Here is a 27,068-nt window from a genome sequence, read left to right as displayed (position 1 = left end):
TTATTTGTTATATTTTGTATATATCTTGTTTTATTTGTAAAAATCTAATAACAATTAAAAAAAGACTTGCCTTGTAGAGCCTGGATCCTGGTAATTCAGCAAAAATGACTACAACAATTCACACACCATTCAAGGAGGAAAGGGTAGGGATTCTGTCATTGTACAGTGACAGAGGAAAGGTTTCAATCGGCAGTTTCCCACAGTAACCCTTTTACTTTTGTCCCATCATGAGCTCATTTGCAGCTCCAGCATTATGATCAGGATAACAGGGCAGATAGGTACTGTGTCCAGAACTGACCACTCTTTTGGACCCTCTGAGTGTACTTTCACACAGTCACACCTACATCCCAACATGCTGTAGGCTCTTGAATTTGATTTACCAGAACACACACCTATGTCCCACATGCTGTAGGCTCATGAATTTGATTTAACTCTTTTTTCACTTATACATTAAACAGCACAAAAACAAACAAAATACAAAAAATCTCTCATACCTCTTACCTTTTAGTCTTCTCCATTGAGTGTACCTTCCTCAGCACAAGGCACCTCCTTGTGTTAAATTTCTCTTTTTGTTGTTTGCACATGCACATTAACAAACTTTTCCTTATTTACAGTGGGGTCCTCCCACTATTTCTTTACATACCCCTAGCAAACAAACTCAGTCATCAAACAAAGCAGTAATTCACTCATTCTACTCTTTTAACTACAATTATCTAAAAAGAAAAGAAAAAAAATATTTTTCCCACCTAGTCTAGCATGTTTGCACAGTCTGAATAGTTAGGTATCTGAGTCTGAGTCTCTGACTATTCCATACAAAACAGCAGGGAATTCACAGATGAACTTTCTGTGCTGGGCCCTTGTAATTTATTCTACACTGCCCTGCAGCAATACTAAAGTTCAGAATCCGAGACTTAAGGTACCAAATGTTATAGTACAAATTAAATAACAGAGTCCTTTTTAGTTTCAGTCAAGAGTAATGTTTCAGGATGTACAAAGTATTTGTTCATTCCATAAACAGTGCTGGGAGACTGCCTGCCAAAATTTTTAGATCAGTCTCAAAGAACAAAGGAAAAAATGCAACATATATAGCTTTTCTTATCAATTTTATGCATGCAGAACTTTAACATTACTTTGCTTTCAACAAATCATTTACTTTCTAATTATCGTATGTACCCATGATCCTTGCTTAGAGTTTCACATGAACACTTCACAAATATGCCTTTTAAAACACAGACCACCTGTGCTTAAGATTTATTGGCCTTCAACTTTGTAACATTCAGTACTAGTACACCATCTCACAGACATCCTTGCAAAGACTCATCCCCCAGCCACAGAAGGCCAGAGCATACTATTGATTAGTCTGGTTTCCATGGATACTTGGCACACCATTAACTTTCTAAAACTAACTTTCAAACATAACATCCCTTAACTGTTTTAGCACTTACTTTGCCTTCATTTGTTTGCAGTACACCTTAGATTGCTAATAGAGAAAATACATTTGCAAGGCACTTGAAATATAAAGCTACTACATATGTGAAACTATATCTTGCATAATCACTCATCTGTTTTTTTTTAGTTTTCCTTTGATATAAACATGTTATAAACATTTCATTCATTTGTGAATAAACTACAAATTAATATGTATTCTGTGAAAAATAAACATGAGACATAATAATGCTCTATAACAAAACTTAGCAATCTTTGTGCTGCAGGTTGTATACCACTTGGTTGGGAGGTTGCTCATATTTGGAAGCATGCATGTACCTTCTAAAGGCAGCAATTGTGGAGTTCAAAAGATTGCTGCAGGGTGGGAGCAGTTAGGGCACATGCCCCTGCAGCAGTATGATGCTGCATCAGCACCCTCAAATCTCATCAGCCCCATACATGGGTTGGGTCAAGCCTGATGGGGGCTAAGGCAGGTACTGTAAACTTGGTGAAGAGAGAAGAGCTGGTGGCAGCTCATGGTCAACTTTGAGGAGTTATGAAAAAAAAGATTGGGAGTCATGAGCTTCGTCTGCCTTATGCAAGTCCTTCTTTGTATACTTGTCACAGGTGTAAAAAGAGGGTTCCACTACATATTGTTGAGACTAAAATTCTTGCATCACTTGTACAGTCACAACACCACAAACCAAGTATAAGCATACCCATAATGTCAGATTGCCAGTGAGTGGAATCCAATACCAGCCACCCCATTCTGCAAGTGACTGTTGTAGTCTCCAGTCTCCTTTCTCTCCTTTGAATGAGCAGGTCCCAGATTCCACTCCATTAATTATTTGCAGTCTGTGGTCTTCCCTCCAGTTGGCAATCATGCCCACAGCTTCTCCACCTCTGTCAGTGACCAGAGCACCTGACTTAGCCCGCTGCATCATGATAATGATCAAAGTATTTTCCTTCCATCTGCTTAACTGTTAGTGATTGTATAGCATAACCATCCTTGATTGGTCTATTAGCAGTCAGTGTCCCTGCATAGTCCCCTCATGCATTCTGGCAGTAATCAGTAGAGCATCTGAGCATCTGAGACCAGAACCTACAACTAAAATTCTAGTCACTTGATAGCTACTAGCCTCTCTTTTCCCATTTACAGGTCAGAAATCATTCCTGTAAACCTCCATCCAAGCTGCTTACTCCTTGTGACATACTGCTTTATGCTACACACCCAAAATCCACTGTCTTGATACTGATGAATTATGTAATAATTCTATTAAAGAAATGTACCTCCATAACATTAAGTTGGGTGTTTAGTACAGAATAGTCAACTTAACAATAAACTGCAGATATGTCGTGTCTTTTCTCTCTTCTTCTGTACCCTCATGGAATCTGCTGTGCTACTGTCTGCCACGGCATCAACATTGTAGAAAAGAATGCCACATAACACAGAGTCTGCAGCTTCATGTACAGTCTTTCAAAACTCCACGTTATACTACGGCCCTTTATTTTTCTAGAGGGACATATCAAGCTAAATGGATGAAATCTGAAGGGAACTTTAATGACTGTTACTTCAAGATAAAAGTTTTATTTTAACTCCTAGCAGTGGTGCTCCAGACCTACTGAAAAGTTAATTTCATTTCTTGCTATAGTGTTTCAGAGTGACCAAATATAATAGTCTATTGCTATAACAGCATAAACCAAGAGAAGACTGTCATCAAAGATAATATGTCATTGTGCTAAGTGCCTATATCATTCTTATATATTATAACAGATATGGTTGAAAAGTAACAAAAGATATTTTTTTATGTTTTTTATTTATCAGGTACTTCCAGAGCTCTCACTCAAATAGTTTCAAGTGAACCTTTGTTTAATGATGGCACTTCGGTAGTTTTATTTGAAGTTTTCCGATCTCTTGCTATTAACCCTATTAATATCACAGGTATGAGCTTTATGTCATCTAAAATGTTTCTTGGCATGAATCTAACATCAGTTCTATTTGTAGATCTGGTTCTGTCTCTGGATATACAATAAATGTTATTTTCTCCTTTTAGCCTCAATGCTTGCCATAGAATTCATATTAAAATTTCTTGCAAGCCCTGTTTTTGGATATCTCATGGCAATGTTTCTCATATTTTGGTTGTCACACATTTTGGAAGATGGATTAGCAGAAGTCAGCATAAGCCTGGCCATGACATACATTACCTTCTATGTTGGTAAGATTTTATTTGTTAATGTAAATATAATTACAATGCTTTTTTGTATCTTACTTTCTGTTGCATATGCAAGAGTTATCACAGTATGACAAAAAAGACAGCTGTATATTTAAACTATCAAAAATGTAATACAGTCAATACATTTCCAGTACTGTGTAAAAATATGGGGTACTGTTAGTGTATCAAAGCCTGAGGTAGTCCAATGGGGTTTGGCTGTGAGACCCAGCATGAATACAACATAATTTGATAATCATTATGAAAGATTAATATTTAAGAGACACAGGAAATCCAGGAGATGGAAATTTGAAATCACGACAGATACTTTAGAGAGCACACCTCATTGCCGGTTGTGACATACTAATGGCAGAAGGACTGTATACTGAAAGGCATAATAATGTGGCAAGACTGTTGCACTGGGGGTTGTGCAAACATTATGGTATTGAAGTGGCTGAAAAACACTGGAAACACAAGCCACAAAGCATCATAGAAAATGATGAAGTTTACATCACATGGATTCATCCATTACCAACAGTTCAAAAGAGAGATGCTAGAAAACTGGATATAGTGGTCCATGAAAGGAAGACAAAAGTAGCATTGATCACTGAAATTGCCACACCCAGTGACTGCAGTGTCTTGCGTACAGAGAGACACAAAGTTACAAAATATCAGGATGTGCAGACAGAAACGAGAGCAGCGTGGAAGAAAGATACCCAGACAGCCCCAATAGTAGTAGGAGCAATGGATCTTATAAAAAAGAATCTACAATTGTATTTAGATATATTACCAATACATGTAACACCATACGAATTGCAGAAGGAGTCATTACTAGGCATATTGCGGGTGCTGTGAAGAGCACTTCCAGTTGATATCAAAGATTGAAACAATACTAATTGCATGAACTTTAATCATACTTTGACTTAGGAATGGGGTCCATTTCTGTCATGGTATTAGAAACCCAAAAGATTTGGAGAAATTAAGAAATCAAGATGTTGTCCAAATAAGGGAATATTTAAATACCCTGAAGTCTGCAGAAGGCTACCACTGTGGCTAGACATTTGGTAAAGACCCTCAGAGCCAAAGAAAGACCACTAGGCAAAGCTGAGAACTGATAGTGTGAGGAAGAGACAGAGAAATAGAGAATAGGAATGTGAAGGTAGGCATCCTTCAAATCCAGGGACACCAGAAAAGCTTGGGAAGCAACAGAGGAAAAAACATCTGGAGAAACAATATCGTGAAGGAAGAAACCTTTAGACAGATGCAGCAGCAACAACAAATCACACACAACCAGGAATCCACCAAGCAGTTTTCTAAACAGTAGTATTTATTCGGATAAAATCTATCTTATTGACTTGGCTACTGCAGAAGGCCTGGGAGAGTCTATTTGTCATTGTTCTTAGTACCTCTTTAGAATGTCAGAAACCTATTTAAAATATTCCACCATGTGTACCACAGTATCTCCAAAGGATAATTCCGCTATAGGAAATCAGGAGAAAGGGAATCCTCTTCTTCAGACCCCAGGGCAAGAGGAGAACGGATCTGAGAAGAGAAAGCCAATGACTTCTCAAAAGAGACCAATTTCAACTCTTTCTCAGAAGAATCAGATTCTCTGTGATGTTTTGAAGGAGTAGAAGACCAGGGAATAGAGACAGGGAAAGACAAGCCTTGAGGGAGCTTTAAAGCCATATAGGCATTGAAAAGCCCCCTGAGTAAAGTCCTGGCATTTTTTGTGTGGATCTTTAGCCTCTGGGGCCACATGTCTGATTTTCTGCTTCTTTTTTTAAGGGAACATCCGCCTTAACAAATCTAGAGGGCTCTGACCCCAGCTTAGATTCAATGGGGGTACCAGACACCTCCTCCCTTACAAGAATTTGAGGAATCCCCCTAAGCCACTCTGATATTATCATCCAGGGTTCCTCTTCCCCATCTGCAGCAAACGTAGGCACAGCCTTGGTGGACATGCAGGTAGGCAGCCCTATGTTAGCCTCCAACTGGGTTGCAACAAAGATAGCTGACACCGGCACTGGATGGTCCTGAAGTTCTTCATCCAACCCAGTGGAGATGTCTGGAGGAGGCTGCTCAGGAAAAGAGTCAATGCACACCTTTTTAGCTTTTTTCTTAAGCAATGGCTGAATGTTGGTGTGGGCAGATTCAGAGGTCATACTTCCCTGAGCTAAAAGCTTTAAATGCTGGTTCTCTAAGGAAATGGAAATAGACAACAGATGCTTGCACAGAGTCTTTAGGACAAATGCCTGACAGATTTCACACTGAATATGGTTGTGTGTAGCACTCGGAGAAAAAAAGTACTTTTTGTGTCTAGTATGGGCAATCAACCTACCACACTCACATTTTCCATTCCTGGATGACATGTAAAAAGTTAATTAAGAAGAAACAAATAGGAAGGAAGAGATCCCATTGGGTTACTTATCTTGAGATGGCTTGGTAGCTGAACCAACGCTGCAAACATCTTGCTCACCAAATTCAAATTTAGTGTTCAGACTGGCTGCAAAGAAGTTCTGAGGATTAGGTGCTCATATATCACATATGTACCTTGGACATAGGACAAACTTCTAACATACAGCACCTGTAAGGTGTAAAAGTTTGGACATTCTGGCCAGATGTTTGCCTGTCCATAGCAAGATATCTCTTTTGTGAAGACTACTGCAACAGTTATAAAGAAGGACATTTTACTAGCCTTCTTCCTTACCTTTTTTGTATACTTTATCTTTCAGCAACTTTCTCAGTACTAGGTAAAACAGCTTCATCCCTTATTAAGTCCATACCAATTGCTTTCCTCTACAAACTACGGAAGAGGCAGAAGCACACCGCACATTCACCAGGGCAATTCCATACTGTAATTCCCATTTATCAGGTATTTTAGAGAAAAGAGAAAGATGGGTTGCTTGTCTGCAATTGTATAATTCAGTGAATGTGCCACATTGGCCAAGAGCAATAATAATAACTGAAGAGTTCCCACATTTAGAAACATAAGATTCACAAAAAGAATTAATGATAAGAATGAAAATGGGATATGCAGTTGCATCACTTGAGACTTTCAGGGTGTTTATTAATAGTTGTTGAGGAGGCTTTAGGTTTGGAAAGCAGCTTTAGTACTAACAAAGCTAGAACTACTGAACTACAGAAGGATGGTATAACCAGAGTAGTGGAAATTGTGATTTTTGTTTTGATGGGCTGGCTGGGGGAAAGGTATGCAATGTATGATGTTTGAGTTTGCTAACTATTTAAGGGGAGACTAGAGCAGTACTGGGGTTGCACTGGGGCTTCTAGGTAGGGCTAAGCAGCTAAGATGTAATGCGCTGAAAATTAAAGTTTTTTGTGTTCAATTTGCTGTTCTAAGAATTTTTTTTCTTACAATTAATTAGAAGTAATCTTATTCTGCTTTGCAATTGACAGTATTGTGTAAGATAAGACAGTATTGTGTGCTGATGGTACCATTTCAGACTTGATCTCTGAGACACAACAGATATAATATTGTGTGGTATATATCTTACAGATAGATAGTTGTATACTTAGGAAAACTCAAAATATGTAACTGCCTCATCTAGGCTGTGGTATATGGAGGGAGATGGTCTATTGAATTGTTCTTGAGAACTGTTACAAAAGTTGGGAGGTGAAAGCTTTTTGTGTTCTAGACCAGAAAAAATGATGATACTTTTTACCTTTTTATGTGGTACTAGATTACAAAGGTTTGATGGTGATCACTTAAGCAGACTGACACAATTTTAACATCACTTATCTTATCAAGGATGCATGTCAGTATCCAGTCAAGGATGCTTAACTTACCAGATGTTGTATCTGCTCTCATAGTAGTATTTATGACTTCAGCTAGACCAGAAAGATATAGAGTAGTGTGTGAGTATATATCAGCTGCAGTTGTCCAGTCTATGTCAAGATATCCTAATGGTTAGTTTCCATTTCATGTTGTCTGTTAGCCAGGTAGACTATTTATTTTGTGAGTTATTCTGTCATTTACAGTACTCACGGAGCATCAAGGCATATAAAATAGCCTGTGGTAAAATATTGAAAATGGTTAACTTTTAACTGTAAAAAGTCAAGTATTCTTAGGAGTATCGGAGTTAAATGTCATTTCTAAAATAAATATTGCATGGATAATTGTGTCATCACCTCCCCTTTGTGATATCTACCACAGTAAATTAAACTGACCTATGCAGTAGAATTTCATTGCCAAGTATGCCCTGCTTAAGCCATGTTTCAGTGACTACTGTTAAGTCAACAGAATAATGAGCTAACAAGCGAAGTAAGAAAGTTAACTTATTTGCACAAGTTATGTGCATTTAAATGAATGGACTTTCATTCTAGTGAAGTGGTCCAGAAGGTTTTATTAGGCTCAGGAAGTGTTATTTTTAAGTGATAAGCATAGAATTTGGGTAGTTGTCTCGTGATAAGACTGATCCTTGTAAGCAGATATTTTTGTTTGTATTTAAATATTTTTATGAGTTGAGATGGTTTATATGTACAGTATTGGAGAGACGATTTTTTTAAACACGTAGGATAATCTTGAGATGTTGATTTATATACTGGTAATGGATATTTTAGTTCAGATGATATATGTATTATTTGAAAAAAGTGTGTCCATGAGAGAGGATACATCATTTGTGACAAAGGCACTGTGTTGATAGCTCTAAATGCAGTTGCAGATAGAGCAAGTATTAAGATGATAATAGGAACTAAGATGGTAATAGGAACTCTCATTCTCAGGTATGACAGGCTTAATATAGGAAGTGATATTACTGAATTCTTGATGGATAGACTGGTTGGGGAACATGTCAAATCAGAAGTTAGTTTTAGCAAATGTAAAATGTTTGAATGCTGTTTGCCAAAACTAATGTTGCTGACAGTGAATATTGCTTCTTTCTCCACTGTTGTGTGACCCTGAAGAGGGTGTATATAAGTCCACAGAGGGGTGTCCCCAGTGACTGTGCTTATGTTTATTGAAGGTAGTTTCAGCAAGAAATTTTCTGATTTTTTTACCTTTGCCGAAACTGCCTTCTGCAAGTCAACATGATTCCAGCTGCTTGTAGCCCCCCACACCCACCCTACTTAAATATATCAACTCCGAAATCACACCACAGTGGAGGACTATCAGAACATTACACAGGGTGAACGACTAGACCGCACCACAGTGGAGGACTGTAAGAATGGCTAGACAGGGTGAATGTTCTGATGTCAGCTGTTGGCTTCCTGATGACTGGTTGACTATAACTTTTAGAAATTCCTTGTTTCGACATTCTGAGGTTTCACTTACATGAACATTTGCTTAAAAGTTGTCAAGCATGTCGTACTCAACATTTTAAGCATTCGTTCATCTTATAGGGAACCTATTGATACCCTCATAATGATATTATTTCTGCTACATATAAACCAAATGAAAATAGTTGTAAACAAAGGCAGCACTCTGTTTTGTTATTACCTTATTACTTTAGTTGTCATTATTACCTGCATAGTAGTATACTAACTAACTGATTTTGTCATTTTAAGGTGAATGGACTGGAATGTCTGGAGTCATTTCTGTTGCAAGCATGGGTATTAAGTTGAACACTGTACACTTTAGTCCAGGGATTGAAGTATTTCTGCTTCGGTCAGTATTCTTAATTATTCATTTTATAAATACATTATGTTATACTGTATAAAAAATATTGTATCAAAGCTGGTTTGTAGTTAAATGTGATATGTTTTCTTTGTTTTGAAGTAATTTGTTGTCTTCAAGTTATCCCCTTCAGACTTTTCACCCACCTCCTTAAGGACAATTTTACTTTAAAATGCTCATGCAACATGAAGCACCATTAGGTGCTAGGTCAAGCTTAGCATATTTTTCCTCCCATGACTTTCTTGAATCACCTCTGTGCCACTCTTATTTCAGATATTGCAATCAAATGGCCTTTTTAATCTATTACTTTGACAGTGATAAAGACCAGAATGATACCCTTTAATGTTTTAATAATTTATCTTCATAATGTACAATTCTAGTAAACCTGATCATGGCACCACTGATCATCAAGTGTTCATGCAGAGAACAGAAAACTCCATGGGTTGACTGTTTTTTTCTGTGCTTGGAGTATCTAGGTTCCAAGCAGGGCATTGCTCATTATCACTTCTGTAAGAAATGTAATGAAGTGATAAGGTGGCACTGGATGAAGGCTGTAAAAATGTTCAACTTTGATAAGGAATTAGATATAATTATGCTGAAATCCTGTCTTTCCATGGACAAGATCTTAAGCTTAGCAGAAGGAAAGAAAAAAGACCACAGACCAACACACCATCACTAAGGCTCAGAAAGACTGTGACATTTTCAATGGGGCAAATACAACACGGAAGCACATGCATATTTCCAGGTGTTTATATAGGTAGCATCAGCTAGGTTCATAGATTAGTACTAGGCTAACTGCCCTTGCGAGCCAATTTAAGCCTAGCCAATTATCCCCTGTGGGACTCAAACCCTGTACCTTGTGTTTGTAAGGCAAACACCTTAACCATTAGGCCACCCTCCCAACCCCCTAGACATGTATCCTTTCAGTTTAGAATTATTGTACCAGCTACACATTTGTCCATGCAGCTAATGGTTATTACACCAGCTACACATTTGTCCATACAGCTTAGGGTCACTTGTCTGGCAGAATCTGAGTTCAGCCTTGTGCATATGAATCCAATAACCATAATCCATATTCTTTACCGCTTATCCTTTTACTCCAAAGTCCAGGACATTTTTTCAAGTTGGGGATATTCCTTGGATGAGTAACTTTAGACTCAATCACTGGCCCCCATCTATGCAGATGCATTGTTCTTGATTTGACTCCACAAAGGTGGAGCCAGCACGGACCCCGGGAACTACTGTCCCATTAGCCTGATGAGCCTGGTCTACAAGGCTATGGAACTTATCATCATGGAACTTATAAACAGTGACATTGGTAATCTCCAAACTCTGGACCCTACCCAGTTCAGGTTTGTAAAAGGCAGATCATGTCTCCTAAACCGGATAGACTTCTTTGAAGCGGTCACCAAAGCCGTAGATGAGGGTAAGGTGGTTCACACAGCCTATCTAGATCTCGCCAAGGCTTTTGACACCATCCCCCACTCTGGAGTTATAGATAAACTCACTAAACTAGGTATAAATCCCTATGTCACAAGATGGGTTGCCAACTGGCTCACTGACAGAACCTACACTGTGAAAGTAGCAGACTCTAAATCCAACTTCAGACCAGTGACAAGTGGAGTACCACAGGGTTCAGTCCTAGGTCCTCTCCTGTTTGGTATTTACTTCTCTGAAGTACAGGCTAATACAGAAGGTCTTTGGCTAACAAAGTTTGCAGATGATTGCAAACTAGGAGCCATAATCAAAACTCCTAACGATGTGGACATCCTACAAAAGGGCCTCAATGAGACAGATGCCTGGTGTCAAAGCCATGGCCTCAAGCTCAGTTCCAAAAAGTGCATTGTCATCCCTTTTGGTAAAAACTCTGTACCCATGAACTATCACATAGGCGGTAGTCTACTTAAGACCAAAAGTGTGATAAGACACCGTGCAACACAGGTGGAGAGTAGTCTCTCCTTTGATAATCACATTGCCACAGTAGTCAGGAAATCCTTCTACGTGGCACACCTCATCACAAAAATTTCTCATCCAGGAAAAAAGAGGTCATTGTTCCCCTCTACTCATCACTCATCACTCATTAGACCCATTATAGAGTACAATGCCCCTTTTGGTATGTACCTCACAAGACATCTGCAGCAGCTGGAAAGGCCACAGAAGTACCTCACAAAGAGGATTACTGGCCTCAAAAAAATGCCCTACACTGACCGCCTCAAAAAACTCCAGCTTTACTCCATAGCATATCGCCTACTCTGAGGCGATCTCTGCCTAACATATAAAGCTATGTCAAACCCAGAGCTGTTGGACATGCTACACCTAAAGAAGTCCCAATCCCTCCGAGCTACACGCTCTAGGGACCTAAACCTTGTCACCACAATAAACAGGACATGCTGGAGGGATAGATTCCTGTCCCAGAGACTTCCCATACTCTGGAACAGGCTACCCATCTATGTCAAGCAAAGTTCTTCATTAGCACTCTTCAAGAAAAATCTTGATGAGTGGATGGGAAATAGGAAATACACCCCAGCGATCACTTCTGTGTCTCTGCTCAACAGTGGCACAGGAAAATAACTTTCTTGGGTGGCATAAGCCAGGGAGCCTTGTTGGCTAGGCTTACGTAGGCCCTTGGGCCGATAGCTTATTACCTACCTATGAACCTATGGTACTAAAGCAGAAGATGTCTTAAAAAAGATGGAAGAAAAAGCAAAATCTATGCAGACTGTTAAAGATTTCTTACAGGTCCTGCCCCCTAGTTCAGCAGGCATTTTCCCTCCAAGCACTGGTCTTTTCCTGCTCCTAGAAGACAGGGCCAGCCTAAGCCCCATGGAAACAGCCCCCCCCCCCAGACAGCAGCCCCAGGGGTCACAGAGATCTAAGCAGTGGACTACCTCCACTTCAAAACCAGGGAGTTCTAAGCCACCCCTTATGGTAAGAACTCACAATGACTCACCCCCTCCTGACCTCGCCTCTGCCCACCTTCACATACTCCTAGGAGGAAAACTCTCCTTTCACTCAAGCACCTGGGCCACCATTACCAAGGACCAATGGGTTCTGAACATTGTATCTCAGGGGTACAAATTCTCCTTCCACACCCTTCCAACCCCAAAAGGGTACCCAGGTCTACCACCACATCAGTGATCAGAGGCTCAAAAGCAAATCCATTCCCTGCTGTCCTTGGGGGCAGTAGAGCACGTTCCTGCAGAGCAGATAGGCCAAGGCTTCTACTCCAGACTTTTTCTGGTGCCCAGAAAAGAGGGCACCTGGCACCCCATCCTCAATCTATCCATTCTAAACACCTTCCTGGTGATACCAAAATTCAGAATGCTCACCCTCCAGCAGCTGCTGCCCTTGCTTTGCAAGGATGCTTGGCTAGCCACCCTGGACCTAAAAGAAGCCTACCTCCATATTCTTATCAGGGAGTCCTGCAGAAAATGTCTCCACTTCAGGGCAGGATCTCAACACTTTCAATTCTCTGCACTTCCCTTTGGCTTATCTACTGCTCCCAGAGTTTTCACAGAATGCCTGGCTCTGGCCATTGCCTTTTGCAGACAAAGAAATATTCAAATTTACCCCTACGTAGATGACTGCCTTATTCAGGCAGACAGCCAGGAAAAGCTGCTCAAAGAACTGGCCTCTGTAAATGAACCTACTAGCCTCCCCAGTGAAACAATCAATGAAAAGAAATCCAAACAGGTACCCACCAAAAGGATAATCTTCCTGTGAGCAAGTCTGGACACAGCATCCCAGATGGCATGCCTTACACCAGAGAAAAACATTTTCCTATCAGCTTACTTCTCTCAACTGGCCACAAGGCCCCAGCTTTCTGCAAGGAAAATCCTTCAAGCCTTGGGGTTCATGGCCTCTTGCATTCTCCTCATTCCATATGCCAGACTGCATATGAGGAATCTTCAGTGGTACCTAAAGAGCTTTTGGTGTTAACACACTCAAGATTTGCAAACTCTTCTCCCTATTATTCCTTGCCTGAGGAAGGAATTTCTTTGGTGGGCAACGGCCTGCTCCCACAACAAGGGACTGCCCTTCTCCCCACACCCTGCCACCCAGACCCTTAGCACAGATGCATCAGACTATGCTTGGGGTGCACACCTGGATGGCAGGTGCATACAGGGCCAATGGAACCCCCAGCAACTCCACCTGCACATCAATCAAAAAGAGATGATGGCTGTGCAGCAGGCCTTGATAGCTTTCAAATCCCTTCTCTCTCCAGGGGTTCTTCTGATCAAAACAGACAACACCACTGTGATGTGGTACATCAACAAGCAGAGAGGGACTCACTCCTACCCGCCGTGCAGGCTGGCCATGACCCTTTGGTTCACAGCCTCTTCCATGCAAATACACCTGTTAGCACAATACCTGGCAGGCTCTCTCAACTCCCTGGCAGATCAATTAAGCAAAAAGCTGTTGGACCCCCACCAGTGGCAGCTCAACAGAAACACCTTCTTCCTAATAACTCAGAAATGGGGAACCCCAGAGGTCGACCTCTTTGCTCCCACACCAACCATCAGTTCAGCAAATTCTGCACCAGGCTGCATCACTGCATGTCTTGAAAGTGGATGGCCTATCCTTCCATTGGGTAAACCTCTCGGTCTATGCCTTTCCTCCCCTACCTCTCATTCCCAGGGTACTGCTCAAAATAAGGGAGGAAAAAATAAGGACCATTCTCATAGCTCCAGACAGCACTGGTACCCCTTGCTGCGCAGCCTGTCCCCGCTGCCTCCATGGAATCTTCCTCAGATTCCAAACCTCCTAACCCAGAGGGAAGGGGAATTCATGCACCCCCAATTGCAGACACTCAGTTTGGCAGCTTGGCTTATACCCTAACCTCTGACCAATTTGCCATGCTCAGAAAACAGGTTCTGGATGTTATCCGAGAGGCATGATGCCCTAGCACCAGAAAGTCTTATGCAGATAAATGGAAAAGGTTCTGCACCTGGATCCAGGCTAAAGGGGCCAATACGTCACAGCCCTCCATCCCTCTCATCCTGGATTACTTAGCTGAACTACTACACAGTGGTCTCTTTCTCCTCTATAAAAATTCATGCCTCTACTATTTCTGCTCATTTTCCCACTGAGCAGCCTCTTTTTTCACACCCTCTGATTAAACAGTTCCTCAGAGGGACTAGCAACTTGAGCCCCCCCAGAAGGGCACCAACACCAACTTGGGACCTTAACTTTGTCTTGGAAAAGCTCACCCTGCCCTCTTTCAAACCAGCTTTTTCTGCAGAGCTAAAATTTCTCTCCTGGAAGACAGCTTTCCTCCTGGCCAATCAGTTCAACCAGAAGAGTCTCTGAGCTGCAAGCACTCATGGCTGTGGAACCCTTTATCATCTTCCATGCAGACAGGGTATCCCTCAGAACTAATCCATCCTTCATGCCAAAGCTGGTGTCCAGTGGGGCTCTCAACCAATCTATCCATTTACCCTCCTTCTTTCCTGACCCGCAAAACAAGGGGGAAAGTATTCTGTACTCTCTAGATGTGTACAGACAGCTCAGATACTATCTAGACAGGACTAAACCCTTCAGAAAGTCTGATGAATTGCTAGTTAGTTTTGCTTCAGGGGCAGAAGCCAAAGCCATCTCCAAGCAAACCATTATCAAAAGGATAACACACTGCATCCATTTCTGCTACAAACAGCATGGCAAGCCTCCCCCCAAGGGGGTCAGGACACACTCCACCAGAGCAGCCTCATCCTCTGCAGCTTTCCTCAGAGGAGCCCCCCACCAGGGACATCCTGGAGGCTGTCACGTGGACATCTGTTCATTCTTTTACCAAGCATTACCACCTGCCTCGCTTCTCCAAATCCAGGGCAAGGTTTTCCTCTACAGTCTTGTAGGGCATGCTAGCCAGCCCCTAGCTTCCTGGACTGCCTCCACCCATTTCCTCAACTTTGGGAATCTACCCAAATGTGATGACTGCAACAGTGAAATATAAAGAATGTTGGGTACACTTTCCATAAATGTAGATGTTCAAGTGTATTCACTGTTGGAGTCCTGGTTTCCCTGTCTTCATTCCCCCCTTTCTCTTTGTCTTCCTTTTTTCCTTGTTCTCCTTTCCTTACAAGGGACATATTGATATTTATTTTCCACTGGTGGGGTTCTACCACCAGAGCCTGGCCTCCTACTTTGGGGGCTCCTGACAGGTTAGGGCAAGAAAAACTGATGTAATGGTGTCAGATGCCTTCCTTTATACCACTGATGACCTGACATCAGTCCTCAAGCAACAGCAACTGATGCAGAAATACTAAGTCTCTGGTATTCAGGCCGGCCAAGGGCTACCCTGGCAGGGATAACCCAAATGTGATGACTGCAAAAGTGAATACACTCGAACATCTACATTTATGGTAAGTGTACACAATTGTAATTTCTTCATACCATTGCTGGTATTTCCCTTCACCTTTCTCTTTATTATGTTCATCTTTCTATATTTTTCTTTCTTTATTTTCTCTTGTAAGTTATCATGTCTGACACAGGACCTGCCAGCTTCTTGAAATGTCAGAAGTGTAGGTATAAATTACCACTTTCAAATGCCCATGCTTTATGTGCTTATTGTTTAGGCCCTCAACATCTTCAAGAAGACTGTTCTATCTGCAAAAAATTCAATCCTAGGGCATAGCTAATAGAAAAAATGAACTAATTTTTAAGGGATTGCTTCTGTCTTCATTCAGAGAGCCTGTAGCTGGGGCTCAATCTCACAAGACTAAAATGAAAGAGACATTGACTAAGTCTCCAAGACCGTCTACTTCTTTGACTCCTTCTTTGGAACTGCTAAATAAAAAAAACAAGACTGGATCCAAAATCTGCTCAGATCCACTCTCCTTCGGATCCGATGATGAAATCTTCAGATCCAAGCTGTTTGGATCCGAATACACTACTGAGAAAAATAAGTTATGTACTCACCATAACGTTCCATCTGAGTAGGTAAACTTCATTTGTCAGCAACCTGTGGGTATCAGATCCATATCGGATCCGAGCCGGCAGCTTCAAACAGCTAAGATCCGAGCTCCAAGCTCCTCCCCTTGCCCATAATCCCCTGCTATCCCTTCCTGACCTCAGATCGAGTTTGCTTAGTAACACAGAGCATTACAACACAAAGTTTCATTTGCACATCCTAACTTAGAGTTATCCGGAAACGAAGGGCAAGGAATCCTTTTAGTACGCACTATAGGTTAGGGGGATGGAGGGGGGGTCGGTTGCTGACAAATGAAGTTTACCTACTCAGATGGAACATTATGGTGAGTACATAATTTCTTTATCTGAAGTAGTTAACTTCATTTGTCCATCAACCTGTAGGACAGAGTCCCAGGCTACCCAATCCTTGGGAGGTCGTCATGGAAGGATATTCCGGAGCACTGCAGAGCCGAAGGATGCTCTCCCTCTGGAAATTATATCCAACTTGTAATAGTTAATGAACGTATGAGATGATGCCCGAGTGGCTGCTGAACAAATGTCATCCAATGACACTCTGGACCAAAAGGCAGCAGAGGTAGAAATCGATCAAGTAGAGTGGGCATGGACTCCTTCAGGTTCAGGTCAGCCAGAACTCTTATATGCAAGAAGTATACATTGGGAGATCCATCTGGACAATGTAACTTTTGATACTGGTTTTCCCAAAGAGGGTTTAGCAAAGGATACAAAGAGTTGCTCAGATTTCCTGTGGTCAGCGGTCCTGTGCAAGTAAAACCTCAATTGCCTGTGTACGTCCAGGGAATGTAACTTGTATTCACCCTTGTTCTGATAATTTGGAAAGAATACTTTTAAATTAATAGATTGATTGATATTGGGCTCCAAAGCAACTTTGGGCAAAAGGGAGGGAGTGGTCCTGAGAGAAACTCTATCTTTATGGAAAACCAAGTATGGTGGTTTGGCACAAAGGGCTTGAAGCTCCGAAACCCTTCTGGCTGAAGTGATGGCAATAAGAAAAGCCATCTTCCAAGATAAGTATTTTAGATCCACCGAAGCTGCAGGCTCAAAGGGAGGAGCTGTCAGAGACTGGAGAACAAGTGTTAAATCCCATGGAGGAACTGCATCTTTAACAGGAGGCCTCAAGAGGAAAGTGCCTTTTAAAAAGGTCTTGCGTAATTTGGAAGAGGCCAAGGGACCGAGATCACTTCCCACATGATAGTGGGAGATTGCGGCTAACTGGACTTTGACCGTAGAGGAGCTAGCACCCTGGTCGAATAAGATTGACAAAAATTCTAGCACTGCTGGTAACAGAGCTGTAAAGGGGTCTAAGTTTCTGTGCTCCACCCAAATTGAAAAGCGTTTCCATTTGCTATTATAAACCTTTCTCGTAGAAGGTTTGTGAGCGGCTACTAGAATAGCCTTAACAGAGGACGAGATACCGGGAGTCCTAGCTATTACTGGAACTGGATCAACCAAGCTGTAAGCTTGAGGTTGTCCAGGTTCGGCGTTGTTAATCCTAGTGGGTGAGAGATCAGATCCGGAGTGGGATCTAGAATCCATGGGGGATTCACTAGATGAGACCACAGACATGGGAACCACGCTTGATGAGGCCAGAATGGGGCTATGAGGATCACTCTGCTCCCCAACCGATGGGCTTTCTGCAAGAATTTTAGCATTAGGGGTAGAGGTGGATAAGCATAAAGTAGACCGGATGGCCAAATATGCACCAGAGTGTCTCTGGGGGATTCCCCCGGTGGGGGAATTAGAGCGAAGTAGTCGCTGCACTTTGCGTTCGAAGGAGATGCGAAGAGATTGCAGCAAGGTTGACCCCACTTGAGGAAGATTTGCTTCGCTACTCTTTGGTTCAAAGACCATTCGTATGATGAAAGGATGATTTGACTCAGCCTGTCTGCCAAGATGTTCGACCGGCCCGAATGTGCGTCACTGTGAGAAAGCAGTTGGTGGAGATCGCCCATTCCTAAACTCTCATGGCCCCTTGACAAAGTGGGTAGGATCTGGTTCCCCCTTGCTTGTTGATATACCAGACTACTGACATGTTGTCTGTCTGAATTGCAATTGTCCCCAAGGGAAGAAGGGCTTGGAGTGCTTGCAATGCCAAAAGCACCGCTCTCATCTCTAGGACATTGATATGCAACAAGGTCTCTGAATGGGTCCACGTGCCTTGGACGGTTCTGCCCATACAATGCCCCCCCACCCGAGGCGAGAAGCGTCCGTGGTCACCGTGGTTAGAGGAGGGGACATAGAGAAGGGGCGCCCTTTCTGGAGGTCCGGAGACTGGAGCCACCAGAATTGGGCTTTCCTGCAAACCCTGCTGAGGGGGATGGGTGAACTCAGTGGATGTTGCAGGATGGACCATTGAACCTGCAAGGTCCATTGTAGTACCCTCATGTTCAAGCGCGCTAAGGGTAGCAGGTTGATTGTTGCCGCCATGGAACCTAGGGCCCTCAGGACCAATTCCGCTGGTGGAGCCGGGGAGTGTAGAAGGGCCAGCACGTGGAGCTTTAGTGTTCGAAGCTGGTCTGGAATTAAGAAGACTTGCAAAAGGTTTGTGTTTAATCTGGCCCTAATGAAGTCGAAGATCTGGGTTGGTTGAAGAGAAGATTTTTTTATATTGATTGTGATTCCCAGTCGGGAGGCCAAGTGGAGGAAGTAATCTCTGGCTGAACACAGTAGATGCCTGGTGGGGGTGGTCAGGAGCCAGTCGTCCAGGTACAGAAAGACCTGTATTCCCTGGAGTCTCAGGTGGGCCTGTACAACTGACAAGACTTTGGTGAACACCCTGGGGGCTGTGGTGAGACCAAAGGGAAGGACCCTGAACTGGTAGTGGCTGGCTCCTAGCCGGAAGCGGAGAAACCTTCTGGATCGCCTGTCCATCAAAATGTGGTTGTACACATCCTTGAGGTCTATAGAGCACATCCAGTCGTTCTCCTGCAGGAGTGGGAGAATGGATTGAATGGTGACCATCCGGAACTTTTCTTTGGCCACTGACAGGTTTAGAAAGGACAGATCGAGGATTGGTCTTAAGCCCCCCGTATTTTTTGGCACCAAGAAGAACCTGGAGTAAAAGCCTGACCCGGATTGGTCTGGGGTGAAGTGCTGGATTGCTCTTTTTTCTAGCAGCTGGAGTATTTCTGCGGCTGCTGCCTCCCTTTGATTAGGTGGAACATCGGGGAGGCTCCAGGGTTTGGGAGGGAGATTGAGAAAGGGGATCTTGTAACCTCTGGATATGATTGGAAGCACCCAGCGATCTGTTGTAATGGACTCCCAAACTGCTAGGTGCCTCGAGAAATGCCCCCCAACTGCCTCCAGAGTGGAGCAGTTGGGTAACCCTTCAGGGTTGCTGCGCGGGCCGATTAGAAAAGGGTTCTCTCAACTCGAAATTCTTCGGTCCCCCTCTGCCTCTGGGCTGGCGTCCACCCTGTCCTCCTCTGCCTCTGAAGGACGAGGGTCCAGAGCGAAACGGGACTATTGAGACTTCCGGAACCACATCTTCTTCTGTCCCTTTTGGTTCCTAGAGAAGGACCTCTGGGGAGCAGAGAAGCGGACTCCGATGGCAGACGTCTTCCCGTCTTTCTCGCTGTGGACCAGCGTGTTGCGTACGGTCTTGCCAAATAGCGAAGAACCATCAAATGGGGCATTAGCGAAGGATGCCTTGAAGGGTTCTGCAAAATCGCAATGGCGGAGCCAAGCATGCCGTCGTAAGACAATGCCCGCTCCACTAGCTCTAGCGGCTCCTTCCGTAGCATGGGAGAGGAGCCGCATAGAGGTGTTTGAAATGGATTTGAGAGTGGCCATTCGGGTTGAGAATACTTTCTTATCCTTGGCCGACATGGACTCTGGGGGTGACCCGGCGTATTCTTTGATGAGATTCTGCTGGAGTCGTATCACGTGTGCCATATAATTCAGCAACCTTACAGAGAAGGTGGCTGAAGCAAACATCTGCTTCCCCAGGCGGTCCGTCATCTGAGACTCTTTGTCTGGAGGATGGATCGAGGAACTCTCCTGGGCTAGTTCCTTTCTGGTGGTGGCCACCACCAACATGGCATCTACAGGAGCACCCTTGCTCCAACACGTCCTATCAGAAGGGGGGGCTGAGAATTTTATCTGGTCTCTTTGGAATGGGCTGCACAGTGTCTGGCTCCTTCCATGCCCTGGTAGTAATCAGGTCTACCAGGGGATCGGCGAGAGGGGACACCCAAGAGGTAGATGTGCCTGCGTCAAATGCCTCCAGAAACACAGACTCATCAGAGGAAGGTTTTTGAGCTGACCACCCCCCTCTAATTCGAAACATTTCCATGATGTCTCCGAAGGAGACGTCTTCGGGTGGTGACCTTGGGGAACCTTCCCCTTCCTCTAAGTCTGTGTCTTCTGTCAAGGACTCAGGTGAGTCCAAGTGCCTCCTCTTGCACTTATGTTTGTGAGGAACCTCCTCAGGGGGGGCTGTCCAAAGAGGCCTCACCAACCATATCCTGTTCCTCCAAGGGAACTATCTGGGACGTAGGCGCAGGCTGTCCCTGGGGCCAGGTGATAGAAGGTAGGCCCGTCTGAGAGGGAGTGCAGGGTGGAACCATAGCAGGAGCCTGGGGCCTCGAATCCCTCGACAATACACTCTCTATGACATCGAACGCCAAAGGAGAACTGCTCTCTCTGGGATCCGAGAGCAGTCCCCTCGGATCCGATGTGTGGATCGGTGCCGGTGCCGAAGCAATCAGATCTGAAGGGCCAGTTTATTCTGACCGAGACGGAGCCAAAGACACACTGACACATCCAGATCCGTAGCTCAGCTCTCAGCTCCGAGAGCTCGGATCCAAAAATGGACCCGACAAACTCGAGGGTGCCATCGGCGCCGAAGTACGAGGTACTATCGGCACTGACACTCCCCCGGCTCCCATGCTACCCGGCTCTGAAGGCTCCAAACCCCAGAAGTGGATCAGAGAAGGAGCAATCGGGGCAAAAAAGGGGGTTGAACTCCCCCCCCCGGAGGGGGGGAAGCAGGAGCACTCCCATATGCAGCTGGGCCTGGGGGAACCTACGCATCATCCGGTCCATGTCTGCATCGGACAAGCTTCGGGTTGACCTAGAGGAGGCCACCGAGGTGGGCCGGGAGTACCGCCTCGATGACCTCAAAGGTGGCCGGGTCTCCTCCTCCTCCGGCTCCGGGGAAAAACGAGGTGAATGGAGTTGGGAAGGAGAAGGCCCGTAGGCCCTGGAAGAAGCTGTTTGCTTGGCCGGTGGGGCCGAGGAGGAAGACTCGGCCTGCCGCTTGTGGTGCTTCTCTTTTCTCCTCTCCCTCCTAGCTTCCCTCTCCTTCTGGCCTGAGGTGGGAGGGTGAGTCCCTGCCAGGTGAGCAGGGATGGAAGGTGGCACTGCTGCGGCCACAGCAGGTGCCACAGAGGGAGAGGAGGATGAAGTTGAGTCCGGGGGCAACAGTCCCGCCAGAATCAAGTTCGACCTCCTGTCCCTCAAAGCCCTGGGGTTGAAGGCTGCACAAATGGTGCAGCCTGAGGAGAGGTGGTCAACTCCAAGGCAGATAACACACCGAGTATGGCCACACTTGGTGCATTTAGAAAAGAAGGCTTTAGGGGCCTCAGACATGACTAGGGACAAAATTACACTAGGCCCAAAGACAGACACGCCTTCACACACATGGGGGGAGGTAATTTAATTAAAATTAACTACAAAAACAGTTAACTGGAAACTAACTAAGGAGCAACACACACACAAATGTTTACTGCTATAATAGAAAAAGAAAAGGATTTTTCTCACAAAAATGATCTACTCCCACACCTGGAACTCATTCAGAGCTGCTGACTGAACCGCGGCAAACAAGATCTGAGGTCAGGAAGGGATAGCAGGGGATTATGGGTAAGGGGGAGGAGCTTGGAGCTTGGATCTTGGATCTTAGCTGTTTGAAGCTGCCGGCTCGGATCCGATATGGATCCGATACCCACAGATTGATGGACAAATTAAGTTAACTACTTCAAATAAAATATTCTCCAACAGTAGTGCAGTACCTTCTAGGGTTCCATCTTCCTTTCTGGAGAGATGTTCCAGGTCACCATCCCTTGCATCATCTCATTCTTTCAGGAGTCTAACTGAGGAAGATGTGAACAGAATGAGGATGAGATTCCTCTCTGTGCAGCTATAGATGGGTGTTCTTCTGGGTCCTACCCCCTCAAGTCAGGGAGCCTGTCCATGTTACGTCACCATTATCTGTTCCTTCTCTGATCCCACCAGTTGTTTTGGAGTCCCTGGATCTGAACCATCCGAGTCTGTCCAGCTTGGATCCAAAGATACCTTTATCTTCGGATCCAAAGACATCTCTGAGTGCATCAACTCTCGGAGCTGAAGCTGCCTTGTCAGATCTGAGGTATTGGAGTTCACTCTGAGGTTTTCTGAGCCATCAAGGAGGTTGCTTTTGGGGCAGAGGGAGACAGTGGTCCAGAAGCCTGTCTTCTCAAAGCCTCTGTCTTCCTTCTGTCCTGAGCAATCTGCCTTTGAGGTAGTGAAGAGGGTGTTTTCATTTCCAACAGGATGGATGGATCCAGCCCCTTCAGATATCCAATTTTGATCCCAGATGTCTCTGTGCTTAGAGCCATATCATTCTCTGCCACAGGGACAGGCAGCTCAAGGCCTCCAGAGGACCCAATAGGGTCTTACAATCTCTTCCAGCACTTCACGGAACATCTCACTGAGGAAGTCCCTCAAAAGAGGAAGTGCAAGAAAAGACACTTGAGCTGTCCACAAGAGTCAGTCACTGAGGATATTGATTTTGATGAAGGAGAAGGGTCATCTCCAGAAGACATCTCATTTGGAGACATTCTTGAGATCTTTAAGCAGAGGTGGTTAGTCCTCCAGCTGCCCTTCTCTGGAGGAATCAGTATTTCTGTAAGCTTTTGGAGCTGGGTAATCTACCTCCTGGGTTACTCTGCCTACTGATGTTCTGACTGATTTGGTCTCTAGGTGGACATGGAAGGAACTTGACTCAGATAAGCCAATCTCTAAGAGGCCAGATCAGATTCTGGCTCCACCTGTCGGGAAGGAATTCTGGAGTAAAGGAGTGCCCGTGGATGCCATGGTCAAGAAGGAACTTGCTGAAAAAAGTGCATCTCTTCATCCACCTAACAGGAAGTCTAGGGTGATGGACAGATTTGGGAAGCATGGTTATTCATCAGCAACCTTTGCTCTTAGGTTACTGAACTATTTGTCACATTTCACTAGGCTACGAAGGGACTTGATCAAGGAACTTTCAAAATCCCTTTCATGGACCATTACAGCTGAGGCTCAATCTTCTGTGCCCTCTCAGTTAGCTACCCTCTGATCCATTTCAAATTCATCCATGAGGCTTATCTCGCATGCAGCCAAAGGTACCTCAAGGGCAACAGGTTCAGGCATATCTGTTAGAAGGCATGCCTGGATACACTAATGTGATTTTGCAGAGCCTTTCAAGTCCTCATTCATCAATGTACCCTTTGACAGCAGTTCATTGTTTAGTGTGAAAAGGATGGAAAGACCCTCTCTACAGTGGGAGTATGTTTTTTAACCCCTCAAAGATCTTTTTCTAGGAAATGACAAGGTAGTTACAAAATGTGGTTCAGAAAGTCCCAGGGTCTTTTCCAGGCCATGCATAGAGATAGTTCCCCTTGGAGCAGAGGAGGGAACTCAAATGGACAACAATGCCAATGCAGCAGAGGAGGCCCACAACACTAGGGGTCCAGAAATTCTTTCCCTGAAAGACCCTACCAGCGCTCCTGAAAGGAGACCTCTGGAGGCAATCGGAGGTCAACTATACCTGCACCAGAGAGTCTGGCTAGGTATAACAAGAGATACTTGGGTGCAGAGCATTAGTTCCAGATTTTATATAATTCCCTTTTCTCTTCCACCCCCATCTGTATGCAAAATTCATGATGTTCCACCCAGTCAGAGGAAAGCAACAGCACTAGAAATACAAAAGCTGCTAGAAAAATACTCATCCCAGTGGTCCCACCAGACCAGATAGAATGTGGAACTTACTCAAGATTCTTTTTAGTGCCAAAGAAAACAGGGGACTGGAGACCAATTTTGGATCTCAGCACTTTGAACAAATCAGTTCAACATAAAATTCCAGATGGTCATGGTTTAGTCCATTCTACCCTTTCTGGTCAAGCATGCCCGGATGCACTTGACAGACCTTCAAGATGCATACTATTATATAAAGATGAACAGATAATCCAGAAGGTATTTACACTTCTAGCTGGGAGACAGTGACTATCAGTTCAGAGTACTGCCCTTTGGCCTCACCACAGATTCCAGGGTGTTCACCAAATACATGGCAGTGGTAGTGGCTCACCTGAGACTGGAGGGATTTTGAATGTTTCCATGTCTAGATGACTGGCTCATTACTGCCCCGACCAGGCATCTTTTAACAAAAGTAAGAGATCAGATTCCTCAGATTTGTTCTCATCTAAGGATAACCATAAATTTTGAGAAGTGTTAGTTACAACCAACTCAAACCTTAAAATTCATTGGAGCAGTCTCTGAAGAGTACAGACTATCAGATTCCAGGTCAGGAAAATAATTTGCAGTACAGAAATTCACCTGGTTGATCTTTTAAGCCTTGGGGTCAATGTCAGCTGCCACACTCTTAGTTCTTCTAGCAAGATTTTATATGAGAATACTTCAATGGATGCTAGCAACACAGTGGTCGATTCTTCACCAGTGCATGTCAGCAAAAATGAGAATCACTCAAACATGCAAAAGCTACCTCTGGTGGTGGATTCAGTCAGATCAGGTGCTACCAGGCCATATTTTCATTCTTCCTCAACCCAAGGCCATAGTGACAATGAACGCTTCCTAGACTGAGTAGGGGGAACTTCCTGGGGAAAACATTCCAAGGCACTTGGTCCTTCAAAGAGGCCAGTTTGTATATCAATGCCCTAGAAATAAGAACAAGTGCTCTTAGCATTGCAGGCCTTTCAGGACTGTCACTCGTTCATCTCTAATACATAAAACAAAAAGGCTTGGGGTTTTGTTCAGATGCTTTAATACATATAAACACATCAGGATGGATAGCAGCATCTTTAAATATGAATGAACTAGTTAACAAACAGAGCTTACAAACATACATGCTTACATCTCAACAGCTAACTACAAAATGGCAGCCAGGCTCACACGTGCTCAGTATTTATACACTTGTGCAAGCCCTTGGATAGCTTCTTAAATGTACATACATACATATTGGTCTACATCCTCCCTCTTAAAATGATTGCCCTTTGAAAAAACAATGTTAAAGCTAGCCATACATTACTATGTACATCAGAAACAAAACACAATGTTCTTGTCCAAGTTGCTTCATATCTGCTACAGGATTTAGAGATTTGACCATATCTCGTAACAGAACAGTTGAGTTTAAATTTAGCAACAGGGTCAGTCTGCGGTGCACAACTCATATCAGCAACTTCTGGAATCATCACAGAAACAGGAATATCCTCTGAACTTCCTTTGGAAATGGATCACCGGACAACTCACTCTGAGATAAAGAGTCTCTCTTACAGGCTATGTGCTGTGGTATAGGCTCAGACACCAGTCTCAAATGCTTCTGATTCCACTTAAAAGTTGCTCCTTCTGATTCCACAATGTACGATCTCGGCGCTGGACCAATATACTTTCATGACACCAATCCGATCATAACCTCTGGATGTCTGCATCCTTACACTTCTCCCTGTCGTAATGGACTGAGCGGTTTGCTGGTCTTATCGTAGTAGGACCTCTGGGTTAAACGCTTCATCAACAGATTAGATTTCACTAACCTCTTTTTCTTGACACATGGAACCAACAATTGACTACTGATTTGTAATGTGGTTCTGATTTGTCTCGGCAGAAGTCTCTGAGCAGGTGAACCAAGATGTTCATCAGGAGGAATATTTCTGAGATTCAAGAGATTCAGGAAAACATCAATATTATCTCATTTTGACTTCTCAAGTAACTGTTTTGCACTTTGTACTGTGCATTCTGCCAAACCATTTCAGTGTAGGTACTCTGGACTACTTGTGACATGAGTAAAGTCCCATTATTCAGCAAATTTTTTGAACTGTTGGCTTGTGAACTACATGCCATTGTCAGAAATAACTTTGAGCGGACTACCATGTACTGCAAAATTACACTTCATCTTAGTAATGACAGTACTGGATGCTACATTAAGGAGTAGGTCAATCTCAAACAAACTGGAGTAAGAGTATACTAACACCAAATAATGTTAACCATTCCACTCAAGGATATCAATGGCTACAGTCAACCAAGGTAGCTCTGGAATCTGGTTAAACTGAAGTGTTTCTTTCTGTTGATGTGGCTTTGTACTATTACACGTGGAACAAGAAGAAAGTGCGCTCTCAATGTCTTGTGACATAGAAGGCCAAATTACTAGTTCTTTGACCCTTCTTTGGTAGATTCTCTTCCTGGGTGACCATGATGCAGGATAGTAATGTACTTTGGTTGCAAGGACTTTGGAACAATTACTTTTGGACCTTTCATTATGATACCTTTGTCAGACAAAATCTCATCTCTGTAAGGAAAATAAGGTTGCACTTCTTGAGTTAAACAAGATTGCTTTGACGGCCATCCTTGATTGATAAAGTGGTTGAGCCCTTGTAAAACTGGATCTGTGGCTGTGTGATCTCTTAGCTCATCAAGACATGTGGAAGAAGAATTTCTCACTTCCATAACTTCAAAATCATCAATTGATTAAGAACCTTGATTGTTCTCTTCAGTGGTATTTCTGGGTGATTTGGATAACGTATCAGCAAGATAAAGAAGTTTGGCTTTCCTGTAGACAGGATTGAAATTGTACTTTTGCCATCTCAGCATCATACATTGCAGGGCTT

At 43.7% G+C, this 27,068-nt stretch overlaps 1 protein-coding gene across 1 annotated transcript in view; it reads left to right on the top strand.

Annotated features, from left to right (window-relative positions):
- The window catches only part of SLC9C1 (solute carrier family 9 member C1), a 3,253,894-nt gene that overhangs the window by 391,718 nt on the left and 2,835,108 nt on the right, over window positions 1–27,068 (top strand). The window contains exons 4-6 of the mRNA XM_044066060.1: window positions 3,251–3,350; window positions 3,469–3,641; window positions 9,159–9,258. Coding sequence (XP_043921995.1) covers window positions 3,251–3,350; window positions 3,469–3,641; window positions 9,159–9,258 — 373 coding nt within the window. The remainder of the gene's footprint in view (window positions 1–3,250; window positions 3,351–3,468; window positions 3,642–9,158; window positions 9,259–27,068) is intronic.

This window comes from Protopterus annectens, chromosome 3.part0, assembly GCF_019279795.1.
Source record: "Protopterus annectens isolate FY-2018-M chromosome 3.part0, PAN1.0, whole genome shotgun sequence".
Taxonomy (NCBI): domain Eukaryota; kingdom Metazoa; phylum Chordata; order Ceratodontiformes; family Protopteridae; genus Protopterus; species Protopterus annectens.
The sequence above is the reverse complement of the archived record's forward strand: the minus strand, read 5'-3'. Positions and strand labels throughout refer to the sequence as shown.